Consider the following 14516-nt stretch of genomic DNA (forward strand, 5'->3'; position numbering starts at 1 on the left):
CGAGCGAAAAATAACAACAAATGCCTTCTGCTAAATCAAGAGTTTGTTATCAGATTCTGTTAAATTGAGTGTGTACTGTATCCTTAGTATCATTTTTCCAGCAAATTTGGGTGTTTTAGTCACCCAAGGCCCTTGGTGCCATTTTCCTGGCAAATTTGTATGCTTCAGGCACCCAAAACTGTAAGAGCAATTTATATAATGTACCTTCATGATGAAATAAAACAATAAGACAGTAATTTAATAGTCTTTACTCTAAAGCAGCATACAAAATTTCACTTTGAGATTGAATCTTTATTGCCAATTTTCCTTCATTTTTTTCTTGCAAGCATTAATACAGGTATATTTATGGTAATGGGGGTGACAAAACAAAGTAATGCAAGATTACTCTTTCATCATAAGGCCTATCAATAATACACACTATGTGGAATGAGTCATTTACATAGGACATTGATTACATTGGTACTAGGGCAGTATTTCTGTAGATACCACGGTATACTATGTGTCCCAAAAACATTCCCTTATAACGACAAATGGCTTCAGTATTTATAGTAAGTTAATGCACCATTTTTGGAGGCTCTATTGTCAATATGATCCTTACTTGGCTCAAGACTTCCATTGGTTAATATGAATTTTGGAACCTTGTATTGCATTCAATGTTCCATAAACGGAGTATACTCCTTTAATAAGCAAGAAAGCAATTATTATACCATCATATATATATATATATATATATACATATATATTCGTGTTTATTGTCAAGGTAAAGGATCATCAATTTAATATACCCCAGTCACCTCCTAATAGTCCGTTATATATAAATTAAGGAGAACCTGCTGTAAAATTAATTTAATTTAAATTAATAAAAAAGTTAATTGGTAAAAAATATTCCAACAGGACTACAATGAACCCCTTACCTGTGAGATCTACATTCAATCAGCATACCAGAAGGATGATATAACACAATTATTCAATTTTGGGGGGACACACAGCACTGTTTGTATATGAGGTGCATTCTGATTTTCTGATAAACTAAACAGATGATGATATATCAGAAGTTCCTGGATGAACAACAAACAGTTATGTTACCCACAAAAATACAGCTATAAATGTTGCTGTGATGCTCAGAATGTTCTCTGGCCCTGTGCTGCAGTTGCTCAAACTTCATTTTCCACTAAGCGTAAAAATGAAAGTTCTCTAACATTTAAAAAGCCTTGCAGTTGAGATAAAACAGACATAAAGACATAAAGGCACTGTAGATACAGGGCCAAAAAACATGATACTTGCTTCAAGATGTGACCCCAAGACTCACTGAAACTAAGAGGATGGGGACAAAATGAAAATACTTACAAATGATCACCTTGAAAAATCACGCAAAACTCATGTTTATTGGAATTCTTTATAATGATTTGAAGAGGCAGATAATTCCACTTGAAATCTTCAATTTCAAGATGTCCAAAGAACAGGAGACTAGAACAAATATACAAGAAAAATTGATGTCGTGGCCCAAAAACAAAAATTTCTTTCTCAAGGGATTAAAATTCTTAGTCAGTTGCCAGCAAGCCAACACGTGCTTCACAGTCATATATTATCCTGTAGGGCCACCAAGATCACTCCATGTATCTGCTGGCATACTACATTTGGAGTAGAAGATTGCCAAGGGTAATACTTTCAACAGTCAGGACTGTAAGTAGCAGCTGACCCTAGATGGTAAGTGGTTGGCAGTCCTCCAGGCTCTGGTGGCTCATAGCTGTGTTGGTTGGTATCTTTGTTGTGACTAAGGACTCTGCACTCTTTCATCAACATAATGTACTGTTGATCCTGAGAAGTGATATCCTTTCAATAAAAAATTAATATATAAAGGCAAAGCACTAATTGCCCATAGCATAAGTGCGCGTCCACTCTCGAGCAATACGAATAGCCTCGGATTCATTCACCTGTGAAAGAGAAAATTAATCATTTACAGTTCTAGTTCAAATCAGAGTAAAAAATAAATAAATAAATAAATTAAATAAGTACATAATTTCTTATTCTTTCACAATCTTCCTGATGCTTAATCCAGAGTGGCCAAAATCAAGAGCAAACAAACACATCTTCTGCCTTCATTTGTTATCATTTATTCAGTCTTACTGCTGTAATAGAGGGTTTATTTCATGGTGCTTTCCTTCCAAAAACAAGACAGATATTTGAGTTTATCTGTCACTAAAAAACCACTGTTACCCATCAGTAGCAGATCTTTTCAGAAATATTATTTGATGCCATGCTCTCTGCTGATTGATACATACATACAGTACTGCTGTTTCCTAGATTTTCTTCCCCATCACTTCTAATACAGCCTTCACTTTTGTCTTCTACCTCCTCCTCAGTCCTTCCACCTCTCTACTACCACCCACCTCATAATTGCACACAATTAATCTCTCACTTCCTATTTTCTAAATATGTCCATATCACATGGATAACCTTGATCTATTCTCCAAACTTATATGTCATATCTTTATTTCTATATGACCTACTTTCTGCTTGCTCTCAAGCATGCCATTTCTGCTACTTCATCCAGAGTCCATATTTCAATAGTACTCACACCCAGATAATATTGTCAGTTCAAATATTCTACTGCACTGTGTATGCAATTCCTTTCTACATACACATTTCAATACACCTATTACTTTCTTCCCACTCACACACTGTGATTCAATTCATAACAAACCATTCCCCTTGCTGGCACATCCACTCCCTTGTATCTGGAACTGCAATTTTTCTATTTATCTCTGTTGAAGCTAAAATTTATTTCTCCATCTTCTTTCTTTTATTACTTTTACTCACATTCACTTTTATACTTCTTCTAGTACAGTTCCAAACTCCTTCACTAACATCTAAACTTTTACCTATATATTACCTATTTGATTAGTGTCATCTGCAGAGCAGCTCCCTCCCTTCCCATTTACATACCATGTCATTATTCTACAAACTTGTACTTCTTTCCATCACTCTTGCTTACCCTATTATTACCACATCCCTGAAAATATTCAACATCTATGTTAACATTACACACCTTTGCTATAAACCTGCTTTTGTTAGGAACCAGTTACCCTCTTCACAACAAAAAACTCTGGACAGCTTAAAACAATATCTTGCATAACCAATACCTTTTCAATGCTTCTGACTTTACCATATGATTTCTCTAAATCCATACATATCACAAATTCTTACCCCTCATTAAGAAATTTTCACTCATGTCCTTTAAACCAAATACACGAATACTTCACAAAAAAGTAATCATCCGGTTCTTGAGATGCAGCATTCCACCATTATGACTACTGTACTATGGATGCCAATTTCTATAAATTTCTTAATACAATACAGTACAGTATCTCAAAAACCTAAAAATATGAATAAATTTAAAGATGTTGGAAAAAAGTAGCCAGAGCAATCTTTAACTGATGCTTTAGAGTAAATAGGTCCAAGGCAAGAAATATTAGTATCAGTTACAAAGATTAATCCTACTGTATCTTGCTGCAATATCTGTTGGCTATTATATTAATGCTTATTCCTAAGAGTGTGTAATCCCTTTCAAGATATTGCTTTGTCGTCTATATAACGTTTTAATTTTTCTCCCATAAAGACAGCAATTTACTTTATCTTTCAAATCAAGCCTTCATAGATTTTCTTGTTTCGCTTGCAGGTGCACAGTATACATATCTATCATACACTCTTGTGTACTGAAATTTAAGTGTTTATATATTCTATGTAATAGTGGAAAATTAATCAAACAAATACCCTTAAAAAATGATCCCAATATTTGATTTAACTACATGTACAGTTTCATTCAAAATTCTTTGAACACTGCTGGAGACAGCTGGCAACTCAAGGACGTTTGTTTACTATAGTATGTAGTAAAAATTATGAATGAATGTAAAAGCCCAACCAATAATTAAGCAACGGGGATCTAAGTAAACAGTCACCAACCACTTTTACTCTCATTCATAATTTTTACTACGTACTATAGTAAACAAGCAGTCTTGAGTTGCCAGCTGTCTCCAGCAGTGTTCGAGAATCTTGAACGAGACTGTACAATACTGCTAAGTATGTGGATAAGCATATTAAAAATTTTTAAGTGTCTTAAGGGGATGGCTGTGCTACTGATGCATAATGTTGGGTTATACAATGTAAAAAGATAACCAAATAAGAATTTGGGACCTTGTTATAGAAGAAGAGCACCAGAGCAAAGCACGCCTGGTAAAGGAGCTCGTGAAAATGAATGACGTAGTTTGTGTTGCTCTTGAGAATGGGTTTTTGAGGAAAAAAAAAAAAAAACCCTACCTTCCAGAGTTCAGCAACATCATTAGCTAAGGGGTCATCCGGGTTGGGTGCTGAAAGAAGCGCTTGAATGGACAGCAACACTGTACGAATCTGCAACGCTGGACTCCACTTGTCTAAATAAAGATAATTAAATACGAGATATAATTTTCTTCTACAATATATTGAAGATTCTCAATTTAAGTAGAACCTCAATAAACTGGAATAATTGTGGCAGCATACCTCAGTCCGAATAATGTTAAAGTAATAAAAAAGCGATAACACTGCTTATCTGAACTGTTTAAAGAAAATCAATTGTCGTTGTTATGATGTTATTACTGCAATTCAACAACTAAGTTCTTTAAGTGTATAACAAGGTTATTAAAAGACTATTGCACTCTTTGAGGAGTCTGAATCTGGAATCTGTCTCCTCTTCCTCTTTAGAAACTTTATTAAAAAATTCAGTAATAGGTCACTACCCTTCCATTAACATTTGATGCTGTTTTGTTTGTTTCTGTGGACTTTTTATATGAAGATTTATTTTTTTTTTCTTGTGGGACATTTTATATAGTTTGTATCATTACCCAGCAGTGAAATTTCATTTTTATTTTTTTTCCAGAAAAATTTCTGTAAATGAGAAAATTTTGGGTACTAAAATAAATTCTGTAACTGTGAAATTCCAAATATACTGTACAGGGGTGCCATATATAGTCACTGCATCTTTAGGTCAAATAGCATTAATACTATCATAAATTAATCCAAGCAAACAGCCATTAACAATGACCAGATCAAAAAAAAAAAAAAATCTCAATACAAGTGTAAGAAACCATATAAAAATAAACTTACCTTTAAGAATATCTAGGCAAATTCTTCCTAATTTATCAATGTTGGGATGGTAAATTTTTGTCATGAACCTGCAAAGGAGAAGTTCAGCATTACTTCATAAGCCACATTTACATCATTCAAATTTATGGTCAATTTCGATGCTTTAAGTCAGCTCTCCATTCTACAGTCTCTTGCAGCCTCTATTGTCTGGTTCTTAAAACCTCTCCTCATTTCCTTTCTTGGTCAACCCCTAGCTCTCCTCCCTCCCACATTTACTCAAGCATCTCTTAACCTAATTGGTCTCGTCCATTCTCTCCAAGTACCAAAACCATCTAAGCCTACCTCTACACAAAACTTCACCAATACTCTCAATACCCTTGCTGTCCTCTTAGCTCTAAACAGTTTCTGATTTTTCAGTCTCAAATTGCACGTCCACCGCACCATTCTCATTTCAACTTGCACAAATCTGTGTATATTCATCCTCCTTCCCATATTTTGTTGCAATATAACACACTTCTCACACCAGTTGCACACATCTTTCCTTTTACATGGAGGGAAAATCCTCTGCCTTCGATAAAGGCAGCTTCCTCCAGCCACTTATGACTCCTCCAACTAAGCCAACTTCAGTACTGCCTCCAGCACTGATTATATCACCTTGGTAGCAGAACTTCTCAACAAAGTCCTGGGATATATCCCCAATGTTATGTTTTTGCTGGTTGCTTTGACTTACATGAGTATTGTAGTTGCACATACAGCACACTCTTAAAGTCAGCAACATCCTGTTATCTGCCATCTACTCCAATGCACCTCTTTATTTAGCCACTTTCCATGCTCACTACACTTTACTGAGTTGGTGCCAACACCTTTCTTACAGACAGCACATGGTCACCTTCAACTATGGGTGCCTCACTCATGCCACTAATCAAGACAGGTACTTCTGTTTTTGCCACATTCACTCTCAAGCCCTTGACTCCATTTTATCCGTCCATTACGTCAATGTCTTGACAGTCACTTCAATACTATCTGCTATTGCCACCAAGTCATCAGCAGTCAACAACTTCCAGGGCAAACCAGTCCTAAAGTAAAGTTACATGATATTGTACAGAAGGGGACTCAAGAGCTCATGAACTCCTACTTTCACCTAAAATTCCTAACCTTCTTTGCCATTTACTCTCACCAGTTTTTGAACCCTCATATAATGCTAAAACTTCTTAAACAAGACACTCCTCAACCCCTATCTATTTCACTTCCACTTTACTACTTCATGTGGTACCCTCTCAAGAGCTTTCTTTTAAGTTTACAAATACAAAGTACAGGGTACAAATCTCCTTCCCTAGATATTTCCCCTGTAGTTGCCTGACCATAAATATTGCCTACCTGGAATAAAACCCACACAGCGTTTTGTTAATGTCCACTCTTTCCTTTATATATTTTTTTTATCTATCTCTCTCTCCACATAACCTGATCTAACAACTTCAGGCCCCTGTAGTTCCTACACTCAAGTAACTTTCAATGTGTAGTACAGTACTGTTCAAAACAAAATAAAACGGAACTGCTTGCACATAACACCTGTGTGAAGTCATTTTCTAGTCTTTTTTTTTTGTGCGTTCTTGATTGTGTGAGGTAAAACCTTGACTCCAGAAAGATTTAAAGGTAGGTCAGGTTTAGGTTTAGTTTAATTTAGTTTAGGTTAGGTTAGGTTAGGTTGGGTTTTCAAGTTAGGATTAGGTAGCCAGGTCATGTTACTCTACAAAAATCAATGAACCACGGCCTGAAAAAATATATACAGTATATAAAAACAGCCATTGTTCCTGAAGCAAAAGAGGGCTTACCTGACTTTTGGAGCACTCATTGGGTACTCCTCAGGCAAGAACAGTTCTAATTTAAACACTCCACCCTCGAAGGGTGACCCTTCTGGACCTAAAATGAGAAAAACATTTAAGTATATAGTAGGTAGTATGCAGCTACCAAACAGGGAGGCGCTACCGCCTGGGAGGATATTGGAAGCAGTATGTGTTGTCTAATGGTAGGCCCTGCTGCCACAAGGCTTCACAAAAACTGTGACCAAGCCCAGGTTGCTTATCTGACTTTCTGCCTCATTTACACACAATTGCAGGGTCTCAATTGTTTCTCTTACTATTGACAACACAACATACATATATTGTTTCTGACTTTAGATCTTTTTTCATTTTTGTATTTCTTTATGGTTCTTTATTATTATTATTGTTTTATTATTTTATTTTTTATTATAAATTTTATTTATTTTGAATGTGGATCAGTAACCTGTGCCCAGGTGGGCTAATCCCCGTAAAAAAAAAATAAAAAAAAATAAAAATAAATAAATAAATAAATACTACATAAAGATACCCTGGAATGAAGCTAATGTAAAATTAAATCTGAAGGTTTGTGATTTTACTACTGCATAGCAGGTTTTGAAATTCATCTTTTCAAAGTCAAATTGTGTACCAAAGGTAATTGTCATAATGTTTAAGCTAACATAAGTATTACAGTACAGCACTATCATACCCCTTTTAACGGAGCCTTGGCCGACGAATTTTTCTTTAATGGACAGAAAAAAATATTCATTTAATAAATGTAATGGTAATTAGTTTCATTTCAGAAAAAATAAATCAAGCAACAGTGAAAAAGAACCAACGATACTGTCTGCCACCATCTTTGTTGTTTAAATCCTCTAAACCAATCAGAAATCATCTCAAAGTGTATACAGTAGCCTGCCAAGATTCAAGTCTGTTGTATCACGGTAGGTCTCTTCATATTTCAGCTATCTGTGTGTGTTTTGTGAACATTTTATGTCCACTATATCTGAAACGGCCTGCAAGTGTATGCGTTGGTAAATCAGCTAAGGTGTCCAGGAAAGTCATTAGTATGGACATGAAAATGAAAGAGATGTAAAGGGTTGTGGCAGGTGAGCATCAGGTCAATGATGGTCAGTGGTTAACCACACAGCATGCTAAAAAATTAACTGGTGAGTGTTATTAAATTTTGTTTCATTTATTACTAATGTTAAGAAAGTCTTCATATGAATGTAGAAGTTAAACATTGTCACCTCGCTACAGCCATATTTGTTGCTTTATCATCTTTGCGCTGGAGCTGTTTGCTTGCTGCTTGATATTTAGTTTTCTTACAGAGACGGTGGTGGAAAATCATATGTATTTCTTAGTAACAAATTTTTTTTCTAATGTTTAAGATCTATTTTGACACATTTAATCATTATTTAGTCATTCTGTAAGAAAATAGTAGTATTAAAGATATTTATTAATTTTATTTATCATTTCAACTAATTTCATTATCTGCAAGTACTGTACCCATCTTCTAAACTCAATAACGTACAAAAAGTATGATAATACAGTACAGTACAGTTATATCGCTAAAATCTCTAATCTTGGGACTTTCCAATACCCGAAAATAAAATTTAAATTCCGAGAAATTCCAAAAACTGAGCATGTGGGTAGGTTGGCTGCATGGAGAACTTACCAGTAGGTCATAGGCTCAGACTGATTGTACACTGTGATTAGCTACAACTGTCCTGTGAAAGCAATGGATCCCTACGATGGCTGTTGTTTCTAGCAGGCAGTATCTCCTTAAACTCTAGCATCATGGCATGCACTTAGTTCATTGTCCACTGCCATTGTTTGCTTGCTCGCTGCTATGTTTGCATACCATCTGCATTGTGCAGTACATACTGTACATTACTGTACCAAGATACAATCAGCCAAGAATACCGTTAAAGCAGTGTTAAGACAAAAATTGATACCAGTAACTGTACAGTAACGTATATTATCCATTTATTAAGTCAGAAAGTACAATACATACAATACATGTACAATCCCCCCTTCGTGGAAGGAGAATAGTGACAGCAACACCTTCTACAACAGAATTTTTCCAAGTTGCCAAACAATATTCCCTGACATTTACATGTTTTCCCAGCTATCAGAAGTTTAATTGTTATGAAATAAACATAACATTGGCTTTAGAGAAGCAGCACAGCATATAAACTTAACATGAAAAATTTTCAACACAATATACACACCTGCTACCACTACATGAAAGTATCGAGCATTTGTTTCATCTGGAACTGCCGATATACCTGGCACTGGTTCAGCCATCAGCCGCTGAGTTTCCTGGAAGGTGAATTATTCTCCAGTAAGTATTTTGAAAAAATAAAATAAAATAAATAAATAAAAATACACATCATAATCCTATTTAAGTCTACGGGTGTATTAATCAATATGTATAGAGGTACTGCTGTATACAGTAATTAAAGGTTAAATTTTGGAATTTCTGCTCTACTTCACCATATATCTGATTTCCCCAAGATATTTACCATACTAAATCCCAATATTGTCATTCATATCTGTGATATGAGCAATAAAACAAATAAAATGAAAATGTGTTTTACCAAGCAAAAGAGAATTAGAAAAAGAAATAACAAAAATGGTAGCATAAATATGGGATTCAATTTCTCTTTTCCTTTTGAAATCACATTTGAACCTCTCACCTTTAACAATCACTGCATCAAAATAATGCTATGGTCATTATTACATCGTCACAAAACGGTTATTCTTAAAACACTGCTAGCTATGCGTACACACTAAACATACTCTGTCTGCAGCAGCAGAAATGTTTTTAAAAGTTGCTTCATTATGGATAATGATTCGACAAATAAACCTAATCTTAAATACACTTGCACAAATGTACAGTACATAAAATATTTTCTCTTTCTTCGAAGCTCGAAAATTCAGCACTTACTATGACATTCTGATTGCTTTACAGCCATATGAAATGCCTGCATCAATCCTCATGATGGTAAAAGCTTGGCATCCAACCACAGCAAATGCTCAACCTGAAAGAACCACTGAGCATGTGCAAAATCATCTTATGATTAGCCACTTTGTTAAATTGCTGTACTGTACTATCAATACACCATTTTTTAGATTATTGTATAGGCATTTAGTATCATCCAAAGCAAAATTTTTGCAAAAGGATTTAATAGCCTGTCTTCATTTTTGATACAGTAATGTATACAGTACTGTACAAGTATCCTAATCAACTTTATTGTTTTTAAAGCCATTAGTATGACGATGTTAGATTATTACATATAGTACACTGTACAGTATTACCATACCTCAAAGCTATAAATCCATAAATGATACACAATTCAGCCAACTGCGTTTCTCAAATAAAACGCCACATACCATAACAATGGCAATCATCACTCACAGAAGTAAGAGCAGCATTTTCACTATTATTTTCTCCATTTCCTTCCTTCAGACACAAAATATTTACACCCTCTAAAAGTCCTGTCAGTCCTCTCTCCCATCCATGAACCCGTGAATCCGAGACATCACACAGTGGGCCTTCTATTGGCCTAACACAGTGATGTCTTGGATTCACAATTTCATATGCGTCTCAGGGTTCATGGATGGAAGAGAGGACTGACAGAGCATATTTTGGGGGGTGTACCTTTAAAATCTAGATTAAGAGTATGAAATGCCATAAATGAAAATCCCAAAAAGCTGGATTAAATTAAGTAAACTTAGGTTAACACATTTCCATTCCCATTTGTACAATTGTAAGAGATTATTTTTCATAGGTTACTTTATGTATACTAGGCTTTGTTAGGTTAGGAATGATTCATTACTGTATTTTTATATTAACCCATTCAGCAGTGTTTTGCAAATAATGAATACAAGAAATATATAACCTATAAGTTTGCTTACACACTACTAAGCCATGTAAAATTAATAAAAAGAAACCAATATTACACAGTATACCTGTTTACACACTACTAAGCCATGTAAAATTAATAAAAAGAAACCAATATTAAACAGTATACCTGTAATACAGAACTGTAGTAAGAGTCAACTTCAACTACAAGCTAAAAGATGTGTGGGTTACAGATTTCCATCAACTCTAAAAGTTAGTATGCTTTGGTATACACTGTACAGTAGCTAAAACAACTATCTGTGCATACTTTGTGGGAAACAATATGAGAGCATGGACGATAAATTTTGGTACAGTATATGAGGGCTGTCACTAGTCACAAGTAAAATTTCGGAGTATATCTACTCCCACCTGCACAGATACAGGTAGTTGTTTTAGCTGCTGTACATAAAAAAAATCCTTAAGACATGAACTGTACATCGTAGACCACCACCTAAATATACCTCCTTAAGTCCCGAAGATTTTACTAATACAGTACCTACAATCATTATTCTCTCCTTTACAGATTGTATTCATGTATGGAACAAACCTACAGGTACACTCCTCGCCATTGCATTATGCACGGGGTTGTGACGGACATAAACAACGAGATGAAATAATAATAAAAAATTATTCTGAAAAGTTAAAAACTTCCGGTAGTCTATAGGCCTCCCTTTTCTCTTGATACACTCCTGCAGGCGTGACTGACTCTGCCAAACCAGTGTTACGTGTCTCATGCCTAAATCTAAATTTGTCTAATTTAAAACCATTGCTACGAGTTTACCTCCTGGTTAGACAGTTTTAGTACCTTTGTTATACTTTGTTTATCCCTGACTTTCATTTATACACCCCAATCATATCACCCCTCACTCTATGTATAGAGGGAGTGCAAATTAAGATGCTTTAATGTCTCCATACTCAAGGTTCCTATAGTCACCGTCATCACCCTTTACTCTGGTTATATGGTCATAAATGTTAAGAGAATTCATATATCATCTTGCCCAATTTGAATATCTTTACATCACATTCCCATCATGACTTAGACATTTGTACTATGTAATTTCTAAATAACTTCTGTCTTGTCACATCTTATGTCACTGTGTACCTTGTCTTGAACACAACCCAAGACTTGCTCATTAACAAGTTTAACAATGTTCTTTACCAAAATGTTCATCAATACCCAACTGCTTTTTTATAACCAAATTTGGTAAAATTTTAGTTTCTTACAACAATGGAATCTGGGATTATTAACACAAGCAATAGATTATCTCATCATTTTGACTTCCGTCGCAAGTGAATAATAATGAACCCAATAGAACCTGACCTAACCAACCAAAGAAATCTACTTAGCTTCCTAGACAGGGGGCTAACCCTCTGCTATATTAAAGAGAAAGTAGTTATTTTGATATCTGGTACCAATGAAAGCAACATTGTTGAAGTGTCAGGGTGAAATTTTACATTTTTTGTGGATGTGTGAGTAAGCGCAGATAGAGTGGGTCAGTTGTATACAAAGTGAGCAGGTGACAGGTGCTCCTGTATATGATATTAACGCGAATAAAATACATCCAATATCATAGAATTATTAGATCTATAGATTTCAAATACCCAAATCCCTGAATGAGATGGTTAGTACATAACTAAAATAATACCTACAAAATTATCGAATTTGGTCATGAGAAATACCAGTTGGCATTGGCATTACCTATGGATCTCCGGCAATTTAAAATACACACAAAATATAGCGATGGCAGCCATATGAATAACATCGATGTCCATCGTTACAGCAGCCTAAAGCACATACATGGGCAGACTATACAATGAGGTGCTAAAGGCCTTCTTTCTAACTAAACTAAACTAACCTAACCAACCTCTGTCCAAGCAGAAGGAAGCACCTTGTACCTCATTTCACGCATTCGCAATTCTCTGCTCCACCATTAACCACACCGTCCGTCAATAAGCAATAAGAGTGCAGAGGTCTTATTGCAACTATATCTTGCGCTAGTCAGGCCGCACCTTGATTATGCGGTTCAGTTCTGGTGCCCTTATTAGAGAATGGATATCAATTCACTAGAGTCGGTGCAGCGAAGAATGACGAAAATGATTCCAGGACTTAGAAACCTTCCATATCAAGATAGGTTAAAGAAACTTAACTTGCATTCCCTAGAAAGACAAAGAGTGCAGGGAGATATGATAGAAGTATTTAAGTGGGTGAAAGGAATCAATAAAGGGGATATAGATAAAGTTCTTATAATATCCGAGCAGTATAGGACTCGGAGCAACGGATTTAAGTTGGATAAGTTTAGGTTTAGGAGGGAGATAGGAAGAAACTGGCTCACAAATAGGGTGGTGGACGAGTGGAACAAGCTTAGCAACTTTGTAGTAAGTGCTGGAACTCTGGAAAGTTTCAAAAGAAGCTAGATAGATTCATGTATGATAGAGAGTGGTAGTAACTCTCGACAGGAGCTGCCATGCACAGGCCAACCGGCCTATTGCAGACTCCTTATTTTCTTATGTATGTTAATACGGGTGACATACCTGCATCCATTGTTTGAAATTTTCACAGGATAATATCTGATTTTTCTCATTTAAATGGTATACAACTGAGTGATACACCTGTACACTCAAGTTTAGCAGACTTCAGTAATTCATTCCTAGTAAATTCAAACAGTTCTATTTTACAGTAAGGGTGCCTAAAGTACTGTACATAGGTAGTAGTATAGGGGAAAATCTGGTTATCTATTATCATCCAATTTTTGTCTTCACCAATGTAGTATTTCAACTCAAAAAATCAAATCTGAGCTTCAATTATGATCAGGTTACAGTTTTTGTAAGTACAGTATACTAAAGCTGGTAGAATTCCTCTGAAATTTCAAAGAAGATACTGAACTCAGTGATGGTGAAATATTACAGTACTGTACAGTACTCTGGGGCAAAACAAAGTTCTCTGCAATGACAGAAAAAATTCATGGCGTTCTTGGAACACCATATACACATGGTAGTCTTGGGTTAAAGACAAACACATAAAGTACTTCAAGGTTACTAACAAACACAAACAGTACTCTGGGGCAATGGTCATGTAGACAATATCGAGGACGAACAAACTTGAATGATATTCCAAAGGTGATGGACAAATCCACGGCACTCTGGGGTGACGGACAAACATATTAATATGAAGCGGGTTAGATAACCACTGTATTGCACAAATAATAGTCTATGATAAATAATGGCAGACCTTGAAAATACGTCATGACATTGGACGGCCCAGGAATATGGACACCATGTTCCACCTGACTATTCCTGCATGGCCATGGTCCTGGGGGTCTAGGAGGCGTGACTCATCTCCAAATAGAACCCCTGTCATAATGACTACACGCTGGAGATAATAATCCCGCTGCTGTAGCACGTACAGCACCTCGCTTGACACAGCAGGTTGGCCGCCACCACCATGCATATCCGGTATTTTAAGGCAATTTGTGATTCTACTTCGTCTATGATGCCTTCCAGCGCTATCTCCTGTTTACCGGTGGTAAAGATTGTCATCTATTGCATACCTTGATTATTCTTCGTGGTAATCCCGCAGCCATTTTTGTGAAATATTTCACGGATAACACCGCCGCGACGAGGGACGTCCCAGCACAGTTATGATGTTCCAGTAACGACATTTTTATCATCCT

At 35.8% G+C, this 14516-nt stretch overlaps 1 protein-coding gene across 1 annotated transcript; it reads right to left on the bottom strand.

Annotated features, from left to right (window-relative positions):
- Nucleotides 1–232: 232 nt before the first annotated feature.
- On the bottom strand, nucleotides 233–14516 carry LOC121867182 (ubiquitin-conjugating enzyme E2 N). The gene is made up of 6 exons (XM_042366974.1): nucleotides 14394–14516; nucleotides 9170–9260; nucleotides 6951–7038; nucleotides 5140–5207; nucleotides 4318–4430; nucleotides 233–1934 (listed from the first exon to the last, which is right to left on the bottom strand). The coding sequence occupies exons 1-6, from the start codon at nucleotides 14511–14513 to the stop codon at nucleotides 1869–1871; spliced, it is 546 nt and encodes a 181-aa protein (XP_042222908.1). The 5' UTR covers nucleotides 14514–14516; the 3' UTR covers nucleotides 233–1868.

Source organism: Homarus americanus, unplaced genomic scaffold (assembly GCF_018991925.1).
Source record: "Homarus americanus isolate GMGI-L3 unplaced genomic scaffold, GMGI_Hamer_2.0 scaffold6317, whole genome shotgun sequence".
NCBI lineage: Eukaryota > Metazoa > Arthropoda > Malacostraca > Decapoda > Nephropidae > Homarus > Homarus americanus.

Coding starts and splice junctions, on each gene's coding strand:
- LOC121867182 (XM_042366974.1), bottom strand. CDS start 14,513: ATGATAAAAATGTCGTTACTGGAACATCATAACTGTGCTGGGACGTCC. Junction 5,208..6,950: donor ATGAGTGCTCCAAAAGTCAG/GTAAGCCCTCTT, acceptor TCTCCTTTGCAG/GTTCATGACAAAAATTTACC. Junction 1,935..4,317: donor ATGTTGCTGAACTCTGGAAG/GTAGGGTTTTTT, acceptor TCTCTTTCACAG/GTGAATGAATCCGAGGCTAT.